The sequence below is a fragment of the Sycon ciliatum genome, chromosome 2 (genome assembly GCF_964019385.1).
Source record: "Sycon ciliatum chromosome 2, ocSycCili1.1, whole genome shotgun sequence".
In the NCBI taxonomy this organism is placed as follows: Eukaryota; Metazoa; Porifera; class Calcarea; order Leucosolenida; family Sycettidae; genus Sycon; species Sycon ciliatum.
The window spans coordinates 17745369-17758734 of NC_088644.1; the positions used below are offsets into that span (position 1 = coordinate 17745369).

The 13366-nt window shown below is 46.4% G+C and overlaps 1 protein-coding gene across 2 annotated transcripts; it reads right to left on the reverse strand.

Annotated features, from left to right (window-relative positions):
• Positions 1-78: 78 nt before the first annotated feature.
• On the reverse strand, positions 79-13091 carry LOC135809013 (L-aminoadipate-semialdehyde dehydrogenase-phosphopantetheinyl transferase-like). 2 transcript variants are annotated; one of them, XM_065322268.1, is made up of 11 exons: positions 12295-13083; positions 10130-10219; positions 8768-8866; positions 6807-6854; positions 6355-6394; positions 5769-5801; positions 3658-3935; positions 2584-2667; positions 2117-2344; positions 1613-1882; positions 79-644 (listed from the first exon to the last, which is right to left on the reverse strand). In XM_065322268.1, exons 1-9 carry the CDS (start codon positions 12376-12378, stop codon positions 2135-2137), a joined length of 966 nt encoding a protein of 321 aa, XP_065178340.1. In that variant the 5' UTR covers positions 12379-13083; the 3' UTR covers positions 79-644; positions 1613-1882; positions 2117-2134. The 2 variants fall into 2 exon arrangements, with proteins under 2 accessions (XP_065178340.1, XP_065178341.1); XM_065322269.1 differs by lacking the exons at positions 79-644; positions 1613-1882 and having other exon boundaries at positions 2130-2344; positions 3653-3935; positions 12295-13091.
• Between the last annotated feature and the right edge of the window lie 275 nt (positions 13092-13366).

Sequence of the window (13366 nt, forward strand, 5' to 3'; positions counted from 1 at the left end):
AGGATTGTCCATAACTAGATGTCGAGTCGAGAGAACAAGAGTATACGAACTTGCCACATACCACGAGGAAGAAGAGAGTGAGAGAGAGAGAATCAATTTTACGTCACCCAATGACACACATACAATAGTACGGAGGTTGGATAGCTTGGCAAGACCTGGAGCATGTGTACGCATCAGCAAGCAATTCAGAATGCTGCTGACCAAACATCAATATCAGCAGCCATACATGAGCCGACAGCGTGAATATCCTGATTGCACTGGGTTTGACCTGGCTCTTTGCTTCCTAGGCTGCGCTGGACTAACCAGACAATAGCACAACATCGGGGCGATGGTGGCAGAAGCAATAAGCTCTGTGTCTGGCAAACGGGTGGCAACAATGTTAATTTGAAGAAGAGCAACAGCAGCGCTTGCATTTTTCGGGCATTGTGAGTAGTTATCGAGGCCAGCATTTCCCGCTTGCATCAGTGCTGCCACTGACACACACACACACACACACGATGCAGTGAAGTTGCTGGAAAACAAGCTGAATCTACTTGCCTGGGAAGTTGCTAATCACAGTGTTGCAACCTGGTCACCAATCGGATGAAGTACATGTGAGCAGAGGCATAGCATTCCGAATCCGTCCATTACACACTTCACACCAACTGGACAGACACAAGATGGAACAAACAAACCAACATAAGAACGTTGAAGACAGAGCAGACATTTACACTTGCCAACGACTATAAATGCTCACCAAAAGACCTGGCCTTCACAGGTGTAGTAAGATGTAAGATATGGTAGACGAGATGGTTTCAAATAGGACCGGTTTGACAGCAAAATTGTGTTGACCCAAACTGATCATCAGTCACTCGAAATATGTTTGTGGAAGGAAACTGGCATGTTGAAGTTTTCTCTGAGGCCAGAGTCGATCGAACTGAGCCCTTTTGTTGGCCCGTTGCCTCAAAGTTGCCCGATTTTCCGTTTCAAATTTTGGTGTCACAGAGGTGGCTCCAAACAGGAACAGTTTTGGAGTCCACATCAAGTTCACCCTGAGTTCTGAAATTAGATAATTGCTATCGCCCCAGGACGGCCAGTACAGAGAAACAATAAGTCTTGTGTGTGCTTCCATTAGTTTTCATTGGTATACGGTGCTTTATTGGCGAGAGGCGAGCCGCTGTTTACCTGCGACAAAAAGTTGATTTTTCGAAAGACGTTGAACTCAAGTCGCAATGCGAAGCAACACGTCAAAAAACTAACCTGCTTGGTATGGCGCTTCTGGTCATCGCAGAGCCATGAACTTTTGGCTCGGAGTAAAACACATCGTAGTCTCACTGTGACATAATAATTATGTTTTTTGATCAAAATACCAACAGAGAAAGTGAATATTGAGGCCGGTCCTGTTTTCGGCCTGTGTCCTTTTTGAAACCGTCTCCTCCACAAGGCAGTCAATCAAATGAAATGGATTCAGTGGCTGAAGAACTTCTCAGATTACACTCAGTGAAGGATAACTCAGCTAGGATTGAATCATTTTTCCAGCCAGCTGTTGTCTAAAAAAAGGCAACAGCCCAGTAGGTCAGTATTTTTTAACATTAAAACTCTTCTTAGATTCAGATCACGAAGCACCACTTACCAAGCAGCGCCGTAGTATCTATAGGGGTTCACCGGCAGATACTTGACCTTGAAAATTGAAGTAGTAACTTGAAGTAGGAGTACAGTAGGGCCCACTAATTGTAGTAGTTGTGTGCACCGTGACCAATGTGACCAATGTGACCAGCCTTGAGCTTGGGCTGCAGCATTTGCGGAATTTCTCTACTGGCAACACGGCAGTCAAGTCAGCCCGTGTTCTGCCCAGCCCTGACAGGATCTAGGAGAGAACTGCGGCCAGTACTGTACACGATGCCTGCAGATGGTGAGCAATAGAAAGGGAGTCGGGGGGGGGGGGGGGGCATAAGAGAAGAGGTCAGAATAGCCACTCACGCTCATACCAAAGTCAATGTGTAGTACCATGTGCACATTGGTGATGGCAACAGCATACAGTGTAAAGGTGTGGCAAGCTACAGTCTAATGTAATAATACTTATAAGTTATAATACAGTGTAGTACTGTGTGACATCACATGATGCTACGTTACTCACAGTGCTGATAATAAATGATCACGTAGGCGCTGATTGGCCACGAGGCACTTCCTCCCGCGGTTCAAACTCATTCCACCACTTGCGGTCCTTGGGATGAATCTCTTCAACACTGTCCAGCAACTGTTCTACGGTGAAGTGCGTGAAGCAATTGGTCATGGAGGAAGTGGGTGATGATGACAGTGGGTTTGCTGCAGTAACTTCAGGACCAATGCATACGCAAACCAGGTGCTGTGGGTACATAAAGCAAAGGAAATGAACAGCAAGCCATGTAGAATGATGATTGTCATAGGGCACACCTAGCAGTGCAAAGTATGTACAATTGTACATCTAATGGAAAATGAACATAGTATATGTGACCATCCCTTCTTATCCACCAACAATCATGCAAAAACACCTCCTGTTGTCCACCAGAGGCCATAGATACGCACATACATCAACTCAAATACGCATTACAGCCATCAACATACCGTGTCATCGAGATATCCTTCATGAAATTGCCATGAGCTACTGAGAGCACCATCAAAGTGCAACACAGTACCGACAGAGAGCATCTACACGTTGAGCACATACATTGCAACAAGAGAGGCAGGGAAAGATCATTAACAATATGCACGGCAAGACACACATCAAAGAACATGCACTGTTGATACAGGAGTGAGCTTCAGGTGGAATTCAAGTACATATCACACACAAGCAGCATTTATACACAAATTGATTGTAAAGACTCATTGTCAGTAAATGCCTACAAAGCAAAAGGTGCAGCATCATTAAACAGCGTATGCATGTTGGATGATTGGAGCTCAGTGCACACCAGTCAGTAGAGTGTATATCACATGCTCATCAAGGACTCGTAACATCTACCAGGGAGACGACGATACAGGCAAGTGGAGCATGAAATAATGTGGGGTTTCGCTCCCGAGTTGCCTGTTCCAGTTACCATTGGGACAGGACTGATTTACACAAGTTCACATAAGGAATCGTTGGCCTGGGGGAGTAGGTCACTGGCTCCATCGCAGCCACTTGCTACATAGATCACACATCGCATAGAACTTCCAAATCAGGGGGTGAACCGCACATCGTTTCAGATGATGGGATCGCGTCTTGTTGTCTCCCTGGAGGTTATGACTCCTGATTCTCATAACAAACTGCATCAATAAGTTACAGTGCATAATGCATAATGCACACTGCACTCTGCACACTGGACACTGCACACTGGACACTGCATACTGCACAGCCAGTGCATGCTACACACAGCATACTGCACACTGCACAGCCAGTGCATGCTACACACAGCGTACTGCACACTACACACTGCATACTGCACACTACACACTACACACTGCATCCTGCAGAGTCGGTGCATACTGCACACTGCACACTGGACACTGCATACTGCACAGTCAGTGCATACTGGGATCGCACAAGTGCATATCAAGCCTGTGTTGCCATGTGCGTTACAGCACTTTGTGCAAGCAGTGCATGTGCAAGGGATTTCAACAAGGATCAATCTGATGCATGTCATTGTACAGTGTATACCTTACGTTTTCAGATGGAGAAAGTCCAGGTTCAACTGGCGTGAAACTCATACGCTGCAAGCTGATCTGAAGGCCTTTACCATCTGCCTTGATGAAGCTTTCTTTCAAGCACCACATACGATAGAATCGGCCTAACTGCTCCTGTTCCGTGCAGTCAGCCGGTGAATTTGGGAGCGCACACTCCCTTTGGGGTGAAATCGAGGAACCGTTACGGATGTATTCCCATTCAGACTCGGTGAATTTAGAGGACATCAGGCGGAAGAAGTACTGTATGCTCGTATTGGCTGCATAGACAACAAAGAAGCACACAATACTATACAATTCATGCATAAGAAGAAGTCGGGACAGACCTGGCCATAGAAAACAAATTGTATTAATGGCCTCAGATGGAGAGCCAAGGATAAGTTTAAAGAAAAGAAAAAGGACCAAGGAACTACAAGTTACGCTATAAAATCCTTTAACACCACCACCATGTTATCGCATGAGCTGATTGTTTAGTAACTGGTGGTGTTAGAGGACATATTATAGCGTAACTTGTAGTTCCTTGGTCCTTTTTCTTTTCTGTATAAATGGTACTTGTACATTGTAACCCCAGGCTACAGCGCAGCATACCACACTATACTATGTTTTTGGTCCCCTGCTCCACTTGCAGAACCATCACCTTAGCGCTAGTGAGGACAATTCTGACTTATTCTTTTGTAGCATTTATATTCCCAGACTCTCAAGAAAGCTGCTTTGCTCCTTCAGAGCTCCTCAGAGGAGGTGGATGATGGATGGATAGAGATCAAGCGTGAAGTGCACAATGGCACCAGGTTTACCCAGTGAAGCATTATTCCTCTACCGTTTCAGGGCCTGCTGGAGAGCCGGGTCAGCCGGGTCACGCGCCCGGCTGGGGAACTGCACGACCTGGCTGAACAGATAACACCGGGTCCAGTCTGACCCGGCTGAAAAATGTCTCAAACTGACAATGGATTCCTAAAATACCGGTATTTTACGACTCGCCGGACCCCATCTGTTGCAAATCTAGCGCAACCGTACACACTACAGTCTACAAGCGACAGAAACTCGGCTAGGGTCAACTGGGGTCAACTGGTTCGAGCGCGATCTGGCCAGCGGCGAGCAGGAAGTCAGGACATTCAAAGTCGATGGGGCAGGCAGTCAAAAGCGTAACTTTGGCATAGCTTTTGACACAGTTGCAAGTTTTCAGCAGACTGGTGATTTGGACGATGGAGCCCGCAGCGAAGAGAAAAAGAACATACGCTTTCCAAGACTCTTGGAAGAAAGGTCGACCCTGGGTGGACTACGACCATGCCAGTCTATCCATGTCATGCGCTTTGTGCAAGACGCATTTCCAAAGGAAGACGAGCGGCGGTGGATTTGGTCGTTCGTCCTGCTACTAGCACTAATTAGAAAACAGCCAATGGAACTGCTTTGCATTCTTCACGTAATGTCGTTTACCTTCTACGTTTGCAGACTTTGATAGTTCGCCTTGTTCTCCAAAATTTCCAATTTCCGGTAATAAATTCGCGTTTCTGTTTTCCTGCTTTTTGAGCAGGCTTTTTGGTTGTTTTTCTGCCGGATGATCTGACCCGGCTGGCCTGCAGGCGCCAGGTACACTCTGACCGGGCTGTGTTGAATGTCTAGAGCAGGCCCTGCGTTTATTCATCCACAATCTACCTCTACTGAGGAGCTCTGACGGAGCAAACAGCTGCCTGGAGGATCTGGCAATACAAATACTTCAACGGAATTGTCCTCACCATGGTGGTGTTGTGCAAGTCGAGCTCGTGAGCCAGAGGACAGTGTGGTGTGGTGTGGAGTTACCTTCGAGCTCGTGAGCCAGAGGGTAGTGTGGCGTGGTGTGGTGTGGAGTTACCTCCGAGCTCGCGAGCCAGAGGGCAGTGTGGTGTGGTGTGGAGTTACCTAAGAGCTCATGAGCCAGAGGGCAGTGTGGTGTGGTGTGGAGTTACCTAAACAATTCATGTACATCTACAGACACTTCCCTGGATACAACCAGCGTTGCTAGAATGGTTCTTTGGTCTGCATATTCAGCAATGGAGTAAAACATGGAAAACAGGAGCACGACCAAACTAGATATTAGCAATATCCATTGTCCATACCAGGTCTAGCAATATCCATTGTGTCGATACCGACTGAAACAAGAATCAAGATACAGAAGAAGAAAAAAGCATTCAAAACCAGGGATTTCTTCCTTGCTTCAATAGATGTGGTGAACTTTTATATTCAATGTGACAATTCCATCCTTTATCTCAATGTTGACGGTGTTGGCAATGATAATACTGTAAAATCGGGAAATTTCGGTGGTGTAATATTTTCGGTATTTCCCAAAATCAACAGTTCGGTAGCGCGAAAATTTCGGTAAACCAGTTTTTCCAGATCCAAAAAATGCATTTTGCACACTGTGTGGCATGGGCTTGTTGAATTCTAGGTCGTGTTTTATTTTAGGTAAAAATTACCTGTACCGAACTCATCGATATTTTCCGGTTTTGCAGTATACTGCCACACAATGCAGTACACAGCGTAGTACATTCACAGAGTGGCATATTCTCAAGGTGCAAGCAATGCAGCACAGGCCCGAAATAAGCCACACACAACCACACATATTGACTGTAAATACTTCCTTCTGTCCATATTCTAGACATACAAAACACAAGACCAGTTTCATTTTGAAGAACATACACATACCTTGCCTGTCGATCTCAGCAGCCAGGACTGTGAAGCTGCCCTGTAGTCAGAATCAATACAAACTTCTTCTTTTTAGAATGAAAAAGGACCAACACCTGGCTGAGAATGGATACGATCCGGCCAGTGGCGTTCTACTAAAAAGTTACATCAAGAGTGCATAAACATGGACTCTTGGTTACATGCTTAGCAGGTGAAGCTATCTTAATTTCAATGGAATAATTTCAGGCTGGTCTATCACACTACACATGCAAACCTAATCCCATAATTATATTCTGGCAAGGCCAGAAAGCAACACAATTCACAGTCAAGAGTGGCTGCCTCTCAAATCTCATCTATTCCCCCGGTGCAACCTTCCAACGTCAGTATGTATCACCATTTACACATGTACAAGAGTACAGTCATATGAAGAAGTCCTGATTGTGAACCACGCAGGGTAACATCACATTTATTACCTGGTGAGAAATATTCACGGAAAATCCAGCAGGTACTCCAGAATTCATCTGAACAAGAGTGACAAGAAATCAAAACATTAGGAAAGTGGAACGGCACACGTACAACTTTGCATGTAGAGAAACACTCAAGCACCCTTGCATCAGCACGCCGCCACCACGGCTACACACCATACAGTGGTTGTGGCGGGTAAGGACCTGAGAAGTGAGAAGTGAGTTAGGACCGGGTTCCACTGTGGCTCCGCTGCTCCGCGGCACTTGGCTGCATGCAGTGGAGCAGTGCGGTTCCACTGACACTCGCCATTCGCTGTACAGCGGTCGTGCTCCACGTGTTTTATGATGTTTTACCTGCCTGCGGGCGCGCGCGTACTCACGAAATCCAAAAATCCTCGAGTTCTGGCCTGCGCAACGAATTAAAATTTTGATTTTAAAATTCTCGCATACAAAACAATGCAAAGTACGGAAACAGGTCGAGCCGCGACCGCGGCTCCCAGTTTTTGATCAAGAATCGTAGCGAAAGCTCGTGGTGAGCCGCGGCCTCGCTGCTCCAGGTCGAGCCGCGGTCACTATGATAATGATGACGTTTCAAGCCGTGGATGACAGCGGAGCCGCAGTGGAACCCGGCCCTTAGGGAGTGGGTAACGCCTATCAGCTAAAGAGTGCTTGCCATCACTTTACCTCATAAACAACATCCCTCACAGCAATACCTGGAGACCAATTGACCATAGGTATGTAAATGCATCCTCTCGTAAAGTGGTACATATCGGTATAATATTATGATCCTGTTTTTTCGGGGGGGGGGGGGGGAATACCGTAAAAGCCCGTAATAAGGCCCTGGGCGGAAACGTTAGTGAGGGTCCAGAATAGGGCTCAAACGGTCACGGTTTTACCCCTGACGATTAACTGCTAAGCTAACGGTCGGTTAACCGGTTATAACCTATAAGCCACTGCAATCCTGCGGACTCTTTTTTAACCGTATATTTGACTATACTCATTCAAAAAATGTACCCTGTTCAGTACAACGCGCACTTGTGCATTCTCTTGCATGCTCATTCATACATACTCTCACAGCAAGTGACCAGATATGACCGAGTTGACAGCCCAGAAATTGCGTACCCGTGCGACAGCCCGCGAAAGTGCACACTTTGCAACGACCTGATACTTGAAAAAATGACTGAAAAGTTACTGCGCAACCGTTATCTTTATCGGTTAACCGTTAATTCTTCGTAACCGGTCTGAAACCGGTTAATCGGACTAATCGTTTGAGCCCTAGTCCAGAACATGGGCGCTAGTGTGGGCCCGGGCGTTATTTCGGATAAGTGAAATCAGACGGATTTAAACATCATGCCGTACTGCTGCATGTACAAATCAGGTAGTACAGTGCACTGTACACTAGGATATCCTACAGCACCGTACATACACATGGAGCTGTGCATGCACTGCACTGTGCAATGGACCTGTGAATTCGTCCATGCGTTTACACGGAGGTGGACTAGAAAACGGGACACGAGTGTAGACACTGGGCACCTGGGCGTGTACATGGACCACTACTAGTGGTACTTCAGTACTATAATGTAGTGGATGTTATACTGGGTGGGCGTTAATACGGGCTTTTACTGTAGTGTTGCCGAAGTTTTCTGAAATCTGAAATGACAGATGCCATTGCCAGTACTAGCACCAGTAAACAATAATGCAACTACGTCATTCAAAGCTCCTCCATCCCCTACTCAGTACAATTCTAGATACACCACGGCTCACACCATCCAACGAGAGTAAGACAACCAAGTAAAACGCACTTGAAGTATTCATCATTCACCGTCTTCATCAGAGTCAATCTCACCACAGTGCATGATATTAGGTACTCAGTAGATAGCGCAACCACAAATCACACAAAACTCATTGCACTCAACACAACAGTCGGACTACAGCACAAACATCTGCAATACAATCCAACATGTACCCACCAGGAAAGGCTTGCCGGCAGCAGTTCGATTGAAGATGATTTCTTTGTAAGGGATTCCCAACAAACTGCTCACTGCCTTGCGCAGCAACAAGCGACCGACCTGGTGAGCATACATCAAACAGCAATGCCAGGGGTGCATGCATTGGTCACCGCATAATCTGCTCCAATGGGTAACTGCCACTAGCACTAACTGGGCAATTAGTAATAGTACAGAATCACACATAGAAAGCCGAGCGTGATCGATCATACATAGAAACCCAGACATGATCATTGCCTGATGATTGCGTAACAGCATGAAACTCAGAGTAGTGACAAACTAGCTTTGCTTGCCCTTGTTGTTGTTCGGTGTAGAAACCCAGGCATAATCATTTAGAGAATCACACATAGAAACCCAGACTGGGGGCACACACGATCATTTTAGAGAATCATATATAGAAACCCAGGCATGATCGTTGATTCAGGCCCGAGGCCGCAGCCTGGTGGACCACGGGACCCCAAGGGCTGCGGCAGTGCGGCTGAGGGTCAGCATCAATGCAGATTCAATGGTCACGTCAACGTGTGATTGCGTTTCAGAATGCATGTGTGCTGGAAACAGCTAAAGGCATGCTGGCCGGGCACGACTGCTGACCATTGCCGCCCGCCGGCATCACGCCGACATGAACATTAATTGGGGAAATTTTTAAATAAGGTAGAACGTATTACCATAGCAACGATAATAGCCACATAGTCAACATGTGCATTCTTCAAGTCTGGGCCTCAGACATACAGTGCCATGGCCAGAATGTATAGTTGCGCTCGGTGAAATCCGGCCCAGAGTGCGCATTTGGTGCCCTCAATCTTCACAGCCCTGGACGCCCTGGAACTGGAAGTAGCACGAATACGGCTGGACGCACACATGCACAAATACAATGATGTAATAAGAACTGGTACAGGGCGCCAGTTTGGCACTTTGGGTCGGATTTCACCGAGCGCAACTGTAGATTATGACTATTGTGGTATTTGCCTGTGGAGGTATGTATGTGTATTGGAATTTCATTGTACTGCATCCTCATACTGTCGTGGACATGGAAATCCGGTAGTACGTCTAGCGGCCCCAGGGCGCTGGCCATGTAGCCGCGGAACATGCATTATGCGATGCAGCGCACTGGTCGCATCGCGGATCAACATGACGTTGTGCACTGCACGCAGCGTTCTGTACGCGCTGGGGGCGCCGGCCCCGGTCAATCGACTGGATTTCCATGTCCGCTGCAGTAGAAGGGTGGCCCTTTCTCCCCAGGAGGGCTCATCACCAAAGCAAGAGGATACTTCACTCTCCTACCCTCATTTGGCCAGAACTTTGATCATCCAGTTACACCAATCTTACCAGTGACGCTTTAGCATCTCTCTTGTAGCAAAACTGGCTAACACGATGGCATTCTTCTAGCTGTACACTAGCACAGGCCTTAAGCCATTCCTACAGTCAAAAAGAAACACGCAAACACAGCCACCTGTTACCTGACAAAAAGCCAGTGCAAGGCCGTCAGACCGGATCAGGCTTTCGGACCATGGCCTGACCACGTTTCGTCCGAGGTGGTCCTTGTGAAACGTGCAAAACCGGTGTAATTTTTATGAGTATGCTGATCTAGCCAGAACTGGGGAGCTAGCCCAGAGATCGATCGGTCGTTTTCTGACAGTGCCGCGAGTCACGATCCGCAGCCAAGTGCAGTCTTTGAAGGATCTTCAGGAAATCGTCCTTGTAGATTCTGTGTAGACGCACACTCATGAGCTCGGAGCACATAACCACTTGCGCTGACGGACTCAGCCATGTGTGATTTTCGTGGATAGTCCGCAGTATCTCTGCTTTGAATAGAGTGAAAGCCCTACTTAGATATACAGTGTAACCAGAATAGCACAGGTGATCCAGATATTGCTACATGAAATTAGTCTTTAATACATGTATTATGAGGTAGGGATGAGATGGGGGATGGGGGAGGGGACATGCTGAAAAGCTAGTGTCCTCAACATTATCGGCCTGACCGATCCTGAAGTGTTTCCGACGGGCCTGCAACGGGTACACGTTAACCACCAGTCCCCCTTTCCCACAAACGTTTAAGAATTCAAAGCCCTATGTGGCACTGTACCCAGGGCCAAGGCGGCCTGCAGGATCAGGCTCCAAAGCCAAGGGTGGGTAACTGCCAACTGTGGCGGTATTATTACATCATAACATAAACAGTTTAGCTGGCTTTCTCCACCCCACACTGGCAGAGCTGCCGACCAACTGCGTCTGTTTTGCGTACTGAGGGCATGTTCGATTGGTAAGGATCGGGATCGGGATCCAGATCTCAGATCCCTCGGATCCTTCAGATTCAACTGAACACTTTATTTTGGACCTTGACTGTTGCCATGTTGAAAATGGCGCTCACAAGGCACCCAAAAGGGTGAACGTCGTACTCATCCCGTGCGTCGTACAAAAAGTCAACAAGCTCTATCTCCATCCACGTGTGCGTATCACAATGTGTACAAAAATGATTTTTACCAGCCATATACGCACAAAGGTCACATTTGGATCCGGTCAACCCTGCTCCCCGAGGAGGGTTGACCGGATCCAAATCCGAAGGATCCGGATCTGGATCCGACCAATCGAAAGGGTGCGAATCCAGTGGATCCGGTGGATTGGGATCCCGATCCTACCAATCAAACATGCCCTGAGACTTCTGATTTTCCGTGTTTTTGCATTTTTTTGCGTTCTGCTGATGTGCCACTGTGCATTGCTTTTTTGACAATCACAGGCACATCGGTGGATGGATTTGCTAGTGCAACAAATGCGTGACTTCTACCACGACATAGTTTCCGAGTTACCATGGTTACATGTCCGTGCTACTTGTTCTGCGCCTTTACTAACGTTTCCGCCCAGTGCTGCATTACGGGCTTTATGGTATACTGGGATTGCAAACGTTATTTGCATTCCCAGGACGAGAGGAAAAGTAAGAAATTAAATCTTTATTTGTTTACAGTGTATTGCTATAAATAATAGACACCCTTAGCAAACAACGGTAACGCTATTTTTTACGGTACTCGTACCTTGATCACCCAAATAGCGTTGAAGCTGCAGCGTATAAACGTTATGGGGGCTGATTTATCGTTGTGACCAACGGTACGTGTTTTAGCCAAATACTGCATAGTCCGTACGCATTTCACCTCGTATCGCGTATATGATGAAAAAATGGTTGTACCGCGTGAAATCAAAGCTATTTTCGTGGCAACAGCGTACTAAAAATAGCGTGCATCTTGCTAAAGGTCGAACCCAAATCACGGTATTTTCCCCCTTACGATAATACCGTTACAACATAACGTTGTTTGCTAAGGGTGTCTAATAAATGAATTCCCCAACTTCTATGAGCCTTGTTTGATCATCAACTCTAATATCCCTCTTATTCCACGTCTGTTCGCCACGGTTCTGAACATTGGCTATAATCCCACAGGATATAAAACATGTCAAGGGCTTCAATCTTTACCTCTCAACAATCAGGCATTCAAATGAATAATTACCTCTTCAGTTGGATTCCAACTTCCATATCGAAATGCCCAGCGTAGGGACATTGCACTTGGTCTCACAACCTTCCCGAATATCATTGAGAAATAATTGGGTGTTTTGTCTTCTCATCAACAGGTGCTAGCTAGGTACGAGCCGACAGCATAATATCGTGAGTAAAATACTAAAAAACAGTGTGCTGATTATTTATATTGACAAAATAATTGTCAAGCACACATGTGTACGTACGTGCACAGGGCATGTACGTGATTATCGTGTACTTTCCTACTTGTACTCCAGATCAGCAGTCTTGAACGCAGTAGGGATGACATCTAACTATTCTAAGATTTATCACGACTAGCCAAAGCCTGTGTTCAATCCCTAAAAAAGGAGTGAAATACATGTACCGGTATAAGCAGTCAATAGCCCTAAAACTAGGCTAAAAGGAGTGAAATATGGAGGAATATTTGACTGCTTAGGCATAGCAAAAATCTAAGGGAGTCAATACTGAATAGTGAATACGGAGTGATAATATTGTTATAAACTAAAAGGTGCTAATAGTTTAATCAAGAGTACATAACCCCGGGGTACTCTTGGTTTAATTGGTCATGCGAATCAGGGTGTAGTACAACTTGATACGGGTATTGTACTACACCCTGATTCGCATGCTACCAGGGGCGTAGGCAGAGTGATTCATGGGGTGGGAACCGCGCCAATTTGGCTACACCTCGTTTTGATACCAAGATATTTCCATCCCAACAGACAACCAGTTTCTGACATATTCAGCAAAAGTATCCCCTCAGAAGAATTCCCACTCGTTGAACGACATGCGGCAGTACTAGTGCAGCCCCCCCCCCCTCCTCCTCAGGCCAGCGCCCAATAGTAATGCAATGTCATGTACACGCAAAACGTACTTCGAAGTATGCAGATGTAACCTGATCTTGGTGATCCCCATGGGACCGGGACAGTCCTCTTACTGGAATAGACTCGGATGGAGAGCGAAGGAATAATTATTAAATTAAATTTATACAAAAGTAAAAGGACCAAGGAACTATAAGTTACACTATAATGTCCATTAACACCACCAGT

Bases quoted from the DNA above. Each gene is read 5' to 3' on its own strand.
- LOC135809013 (XM_065322268.1), bottom strand. From the start codon at position 12,378: ATGATATTCGGGAAGGTTGTGAGACCAAGTGCAATGTCCCTACGCTGG. The intron at 8,867-10,129 runs GTAAGATTGGTG...TATGCTCACCAG, and splicing joins GAGATGCTAAAGCGTCACTG to GTCGGTCGCTTGTTGCTGCG. The intron at 2,345-2,583 runs GTATGTTGATGG...ATGTACCCACAG, and splicing joins AAGGATATCTCGATGACACG to CACCTGGTTTGCGTATGCAT.